This window comes from Conger conger, chromosome 15 (genome assembly GCF_963514075.1).
Source record: "Conger conger chromosome 15, fConCon1.1, whole genome shotgun sequence".
Lineage (NCBI taxonomy): Eukaryota > Metazoa > Chordata > Actinopteri > Anguilliformes > Congridae > Conger > Conger conger.
The window spans coordinates 40,447,398-40,455,450 of NC_083774.1; the positions used below are offsets into that span (position 1 = coordinate 40,447,398).

The 8,053-nt window shown below is 39.9% G+C and overlaps 1 protein-coding gene across 3 annotated transcripts in view; it reads right to left on the bottom strand.

The window, feature by feature from the left end:
• Nucleotides 1–2,826: 2,826 nt before the first annotated feature.
• eps8l2 (EPS8 signaling adaptor L2) overlaps nucleotides 2,827–8,053 on the bottom strand; it is a 42,157-nt gene continuing 36,930 nt past the window's right edge. For all 3 annotated transcript variants that reach the window (XM_061221880.1, XM_061221881.1, XM_061221882.1), the window contains 3 exons: nucleotides 7,115–7,295; nucleotides 6,610–6,742; nucleotides 2,827–4,216 (listed from right to left, as the gene is read on the bottom strand). In XM_061221880.1, coding sequence (XP_061077864.1) covers nucleotides 4,139–4,216; nucleotides 6,610–6,742; nucleotides 7,115–7,295 — 392 coding nt within the window. In that variant the 3' untranslated portion in view covers nucleotides 2,827–4,138. The remainder of the gene's footprint in view (nucleotides 4,217–6,609; nucleotides 6,743–7,114; nucleotides 7,296–8,053) is intronic.

Sequence of the window (8,053 nt, forward strand, 5' to 3'; positions counted from 1 at the left end):
CTCATTGCAAGTTATCGCAAACGCTTGATTGCAGTTGTAGCTGCTAAGGGTGGCCCAACCAGTTATTAGGTTTAGGGGGCAATCACTTTTTCACACAGGGCCATGTAGGTTTGGATTTTTTTTTCTCCCTTAATAATAAAAACCTTCATTTAAAAACTGCATTTTGTGTTTACTTGTGTTGTCTTTGACTAATATTTAAATTTGTTTGATGATCGGAAACATTTAAGTGTGACAAACATGCAAAAAAAAAAAAAAAAAAAAAAAAAAAAAGAAATCAGGAAGGGGGCAAACACTTTTTCACACCACTGTATGTGCTGGGTAACACTAGAGTACATTGCACCATCTGCGGGTTTGGTAATGCATAAATGCTCACTCAGTCACCCCCCTGTTTTGAATTAACATCAATGTTGTCCTTATCTTTGGCTTGGAAGTAAAAAGCTAGGCTTTTATTTTTTATTTCGAAACTTGGGTGGGCAAGTTGGTGTTGATCACAGAACCAAATTGCATGTGTGAAGAATACTAAATCATTCTTGCTTTTAATAATTGAATGCATTTCCGTTCACACTTCAAACTCCCAGTGATAAACTCGAAACGGAATTTATATCAGTCAAGAGGAAGTTAAAATATTTTTTCAGTGTTGAAGACACTATAGTATATTTTTATTGATGGAAATTATCATTAGTTGAGACAATACTTATTCACAAACAAGACAATACTGCAATGACCATGATAATGTTTTTTTTTAAAACGAAGAATGGCAGTAAAACTATTTGAATGATCAGTTCTGCCATGCTTTAGCAACTCTAACAGCATTAAACAAGGCAATACATGCAGGGTGAGTACTAGATTTTAAGCCAGCTCTTTAATTTCCTCATTATGGAGGGAAAGGGCCAAACAGCCACTGAAATTTGGCTCACTCAGTCCTGGGACAACCCTTATACAAGATGGTGACCCTTATGAAAGTGCAGAATGAGTGTTATTGTGCAACCGGAATGATTAAGAGGTGAATTGGGACCAGGCCAGAGGGATGGCAGTCAATTGCAGCATCATTATGTTATAGAGTCTGACTTTTCTTGTTCAGACTATTCAATGAACCACAAACAGAAATTCTGAACATTTTAATTACGTCTGATAATGACTGCCAATGGGAATGGGACTATATTCTAGAACCATTTCTATAGCAACATCATTACTTTAGCAACTCCACCATTGCCCCCCTGGATGGTGTCCAGGCCTGAAAGATTTGTGCACAGAGCTGGTGTGTTCTTGTACATAGAGCTGGAAACAAAATGAACAGTAGTCTTTGAAAGCTTACCAGGGTCAAAGTGGTGTGTAGCTAACCCCCAATGGAGATCAGGTCTCCTCCCATGATTGCCTTCAAAAATAACAAACTAAAAATAACAAAGCAAAATAACAAAGTGTCCTGTTGGAAGGATGCAATCCAGCTGGAAACACTCTACCTTTACCACAGCCACTATACGGCGAGCAGATGGGAAAATCAAAGTCACAGTCAGGGTGGCCAAACAGGGTCGAGCACAAGTGAGGCACTGGGGTGAACAGATCAAAAATGGCTTGGAAGAAATCAGGTTCCTAAGGGATGCAAGAGTCAAAATCAAAGAAGCAAACAAATCAAAACTGGCTAGGCGAGAATCGTAAGTCAAGCACAAATACAGTCATACACAAGTCAACAAAGTAATCAATAATCCAGTCACAAACGCAAAAGGGTCACAGAGCTAGTCTACCCAGATCAGTAGGAGTGGTAAAATGAAGATGGTCGTGCATCCAGCCAGGATGCAGAACTGCAAACAAAAGCTTACGACAGAGGTCATAACGCGCACAATGAGAGATGGGCTTTTGGGGGGCACAATGAGGGATGGTGTTGTGGGGTGCAAAATGAGAGCGGGTCTTTTTGGGTGCTGAATGAGAGCTGGTCTTTTGGGGTGCACAATAAGAGCTGGTCTTTTGGGGTACACAATGAGAGCTGGTCGTTTGGGGGGCACAATGAGGGATGGTGTTTTGGGGTACACAATGAGAGCTGGTCGTTTGGGGTGCACAATATGAGCTTGTCTTTTGGGGGCGACATTGAGAGCTGGTCTTTTGGACTGCACAATAAGAGCTGGTCTTTTGGGGTGTACAATGGCAGTGGGTCTTTTGGGGTGCACAATAAGAGCTGGTCTTTTTGTGTAACTCACACTAATTTCTTCTGTTATTTATTTTATTAGCAGGCATCATTTATTGAGCTATGCAGACTGTATAATGAAAATATTTCTGCTGTGGGGCATTGTTGGAGTTAAGCATGACTGGTGTGTCTCGGTGTACAGAAAATGTAACCAAAATAGCACTTGAGGGAAGACACTATGCAGGATAGAAGCAGTCTCCAAGACCTTTATAATCCCATAAAAAATTTTAAAAAAACAAAGCGTCACCAACAAGTGAGGTTGTGTTCAAGTCCTGTAATTCCAGCAAGTCTACATCTTCAGATCTTCAAGGTGAACTCCAAAAAGAGAGCACCTTAAAAATGCTCTCATCCACATTTGTCATTTCACATGGACTTTTGTCATCGACAACATGTACAGAACACCACCTTCCACAATGATGTCACCTCCGTAACTCATTCCCCCAGTACAAGGCCACCCCTAACCTTTTGGGGGTGGCCTATCAAACTTTATTGGGACCACTCCTAAACAATACAACACAGTTGATTTTTCAGTATTGCACAGTGCCCTCCAATTCAGACACCTCTATTCACTTACATGACAAGCAGGGGAGTCATTCCCAGTGACTTTTGTAGATGCAGATGAAAGATATTGGCTTTGACACATGAAGTATATGTTACCATGTATTATATGAAGGGTACAACCACACATGCCAAATCATGAGAGAAATAGTTTTTAGGGTAAAGTTCACCTTAATTTATGATTTTCAAGGGTAGCCGACTGGCTTTATTAATGCAAAAAAAGCTGTAAACTTATATATGACATGTAGAGTAAATATGTGAATGTCTTCCACCATGGTAGATACCATTACAGAAAATACAATTCTTCAAATTAAGCATATCAGAAGTAAACACTGTATTAGTTCTGTAAGATACTGAATATCAAGTCACAGAAATGAAAAGGTTAGATTTTTTCTTATTTTTGTTCAATGTACATTTTCTTTAAATGTGAAAGTCTCTGCAGCAACACAGAAAATACATACTTCACAATTTTAAAATATACAAAGAACTGCAGGTTTAAAGATATTTTCTCATTTTGGTGGAATGTTCAATAATGGATTATGTGAAATGATCAATTTGATTATCGATGATTATGTTAGTGAGTCAGTTTTGTTTTATGCACATTAAAACCTGTATCTTTGTATTTGGTTGCACTTTACAATAATGTAAATGAATTGGCACTAACTACTGCAGTTAACATTAAATGCATTCCTCATTAATTAATGTATGTGTAAACTAAAAACCAATGTATTAGATACATTATTATAGTATCATATATTTCTACATTCACAAACCATAGGATAAACTTATAATTAGTTTATTAACTTTTTTTCATTCCAATATGAATTATTAACTAATGCAATTGTTAACATAATTAATTACAAACAAAGCTGTACAGATTAACTTGAGTACATAGTGACTACAACTACATTAGTTAATGCCAATTCATTTAACCTAATTGTAATGTGTTAACAAATATTTTGCAGACAAAAACTGAAGACCATTTTAATACTTATTCTTCACTAATTATTTCCTAGACACAGTGACAAGGCTTCAAAGAGAAATGCATACACCCGCGCTAACACACAGACAGGCACGTACAAACACAGACACACAGGTATTCTCACATGCACACATACAGACACACAAACACATACACACATTTGCATACCCTTCAAAAGCATAATATATATCTTAAGAATAACGTAACAAACAAGGCAATACATGTAAAGAGAATGGGCTAAAATGAGGAATACACAAACAATAAAAAAATAAATATACAATTAAAAAAATATTTTGTGTAACATCCTTGTGGAGTTTGTAGCTAACATAGTGGAGGGAGAAGGAGGCGGGGCCATGGATGAGGTTTGGGAAGTGCTGCAGGGGATTGGCTGCCAGGGATATGATTGACAGGTTGTGCACTCAGTCTTCAGAGGGGGCGTTGACCATCTCCTGCCTTCTCTTCATGATCTCCTGCAGCTCTGAGTCCCCACGACTCTTCTGTAGACAACACAGTTAGAGGTTACACTCCGAGTGTGTGTGTGTGTGTGTGTGTGTGTGTGTGTGTGAGAGAGAGAGTTTACAATTAGAATGTGTGTGCGTGTGTGTGTGTGAGAGAGTTTACAATTAAAATATGCGAGTGTGTGTGTGTGTGTGTGTGTGTGTGTGAGAGAGAGTTTACAATTAGAATGTGTGTGTGTGTGTGTGAGAGTTTACAATTAGAATGTGTGTGTGTGTGTGTGTGTTTGAGAGAGTTTACAATTAGAATGTGTGTGTGTGTGTGTGTGTGTGTGAGAGAGAGTTTACAATTAGAATGTGTGTGTGTGTGGGAGTTTACAATTAGAATGTGTGTGTGCGTGAGCGTGTGTGTGTGTGAGAGAGAGAGTTTACAATTAGAATGTGTGTGTGTGTGTGTGTGTATGTGTGTGTGTGTGTGTGTGTGTGTGTGTGTGTGTGTGTGTGTGTGTATGTGTGTGTGTGCGAGTCAGAGATGTTCACAAGTCATCAAATGCAAGTCCGAGTCAAGTCTCAAGTCTCCAGGATGGTGCAGCCTAAACAACAGTATGCCTATAGAAATTCATCACGATTCTGCTGATTGAAAATATAGAAACCAGTGTAGAAGACATATTTTGCATATGACATCAAGTGTGTGACAACTGAAGAAACAGTCATATCAGCAAAAAAGAAAATACACAAAAAATAGTTATTATTTAATTTATTTATTCATATATCAGTGAACTATCACTTCTCGGCCAACATTTTGGCAAAGCCTTTCTCAAGATGGCTGGAGAAAGGCTTTGCCAAAACCTGAGGTCTGGTGTGGTAGTTAATCAATATATCAATACATAAGATTAAATGAATAACTGTTCTATTTTTTTTTTTTTTTTTTTACTCTGTCTGAAATGAAAGCATTACTATGGGCCTGTAATAAGATGAGGGTCAATAACACACTATGGGCCTGTTACATGGACACAGATTAATCTTAATCCTGGACTAAAAGCAGTTTTGTATGGAGCATCTCGATATTCTCAAACTGAATTTAGTCTAGGACTAGGCTCAAGCTTTATCAGCGACTTAATAATAATAATTATAACTTTACTTGTAAAGTTACAAGGTGCTGAAATTTGATTCATGTTGCAGTATTGGTTTATTAATATACTCTTACCTTTCATTTAAAAATTAAAAAGTAACTGTTAAGCATTTACTTTAATCATAAACAAAAAAATCAAATGAGATATTTCTTATGCAAGAATAAAATGAAATCACACCTGCTTCTGTGAACTATGTTGACTATGGAAGGGGATTTTCAAGCCAACCTGAAGTTTGTTCTCATGTTACTATACGTTATGCCTGTGGTTCTCTGGCTTGCATAACTTACTTTTGAACATCAACCATTTGAAATACAATCCAACATTGCTACAACTTGACAGTTAACAAAGAAAGACAATTTACCGTTAAACAGTGACATAAACATTATACTGACTCTGAAACATGTAATTTTGCCAACGCAGCAGTTTAGCCAAGTTACGTTTGGCAACAGTGAACAGCGGTGGGATCCCGGTGCTGGTTCCTCCCGCATCTTTTATTTTAATGCTGCACATTTTGCTAGTTGCAATCATTTAGTTTGGCTCAATGAGCCTGAATTCTTTAAACCCAAAGGTCACAACATGCGGAACTGTAACGCTAGCTATGCTGCGGGAAACACAGCGTGGGTGTTGCTATGGTTGCAACTGAAAGGTACACATTATGCCGCATAAAATGACATTAGGTGTGTTTTCACCAAGGATTATTTTTTCATAGAAATCATTTTAAAATAATCATCGGCTGTGACATTGCTCACTTTTTTCACAATTAGGCATTTGGCGGTTTGGTCTGTTATTACTCCCTTATTGTTCCCTTTGGTCTGTTATTACTCCCTTATTGTTCCCTTTGGTCTGTTATTACTCCCTTATTGTTCCCTTTGGTCTGTTATTACTCCCTTATTGTTCCCTTTGGTCTGTTATTACTCCCTTATTGTTCCCTTTGGTCTGTTATTACTCCCTTATTGTTCCCTTTGGTCTGTTATTACTCCCTTATTGTTCCCTTTGGTCTGTTATTACTCCCTTATTGTTCCCTTTGGTCTGTTATTACTCCCTTATTGTTCCCTTTGGTCTGTTATTACTCCCTTATTGTTCCCTTTGGTCTGTTATTACTCCCTTATTGTTCCCTTTGGTCTGTTATTACTCCCTTATTGTTCCCTTTGGTCTGTTATTACTCCCTTATTGTTCCCTTTGGTCTGTTATTACTCCCTTATTGTTCCCTTAATTAAAGAGTCCGAGTCGGTCTGCGTGGAGTCGGGTGATGTGCGACTTCATTTTACAATTAGAGTGCATGTGATTTTTAGGAGGACACACCTCTATCTGGGCTTTCTGTACAGTGGTCTGGCTGTACACACGTGCCCCCTCCTCCCCACATACAGCCTTCAGCTCCTCCTTATTTAGGGAGAAGAGCTGCGCCCCCGTCAGTATGCCCAGGCAGTCCGTAGTGCTGTGAAGGAGGAGAGCAAAAATAATCCCAATAAAAACCAGCATGTACAATCCACATCAATTTAGTACAAACAAACCAGCATGTACAATCCACATCAACTTAGTACAAACAAACCAGCCTGTATAATTCACATCAACTCAAACTAACCAGGCTGGATAATCTGAATCAACTCCTACAAACGAGGCTGTATAATCCATATCAACTCCTACAAACCAGGCTGTATAATCCATATCAATTTCTACAAACCAGGCTGTACAATCCCAATCAATCTGAAAAACAAGCCTGTATAATACACATCAACTCCTACAAACCAGCCTGTACAGTCCACACTCAGTAACTACAAACCAGCCTGTATAATGCGTGAGTACTCACGGCTCGGAGAAGCCCTTGGCTTTGAGCCAGGCGGTGACCTGCTGGGGGGTGGATTCAAACTTGAGCGGGACGCTGGTACTGGACGTTCGCTCCACCCGGAAGTTTCGGGTGGGCCCCTGGCTCTTACTGGTAGTGATCCTCTTCAGGAGCTCGTCATTCACTTCATCCATCTGATGCCGGGCTGAGAGGGAGAGGAACACCATCAGTACACACTCACAAACCAATACACACCAAACAAACCTGGTCACAAATCATCAAAACCACCCACTCCAACCCCTCTCACCCCTCTCTCCCCATCATGGTCCTCCTCATCAGCAATGCCAATGGCACTCCCAATACACCATCCATTTTCTATCCATTTAATGCACGTCAGGGTTGCGGTGGCCCCAGGGCAAGCAGAGCAGCTCAGACATCCCTCAGCCCAGAGGATTCCTCCAACTCATCAATCCCCAGGCGACCCCAGGCCAACTGGGAGACACAGCCCCTCCAGTGTGTTCTGGGTCTGCATCTGAAGGCAGTTGAAATTGAACTTTCCTCTAGGGTCTTTCAGTGCACTTAGCACTTTGTTGTACATCGCTCTGGATAAGAGCGTCTGCCAAATGCCATTAATGTAATGTAATGTAATGTAATGTAATCTGGGTCTCCTCCCAGGTGGAAGTTCCCAGAACCACATTCCTGCAGTTGCAGCACCTACATAGCAGTCGATCTCTCGATTCCTTTTTTTCCTCACTCATTAATAACACCCCAATATACTTGAAAACCTCCACCTGCCCCCCCCCCCCCCTACTTGAAGGGGACATATTTTCCTTCGACAATTCAAAATGGAGGTGCTGATCCTCATCTGAGTAGGATGAGGCCAAAAGGACAGCGCTCTTTTTGCCCCAAGAGGACAACACCCACACAGAAGCGGCTTGACTTGATGTTGAGAATGCGAACAGC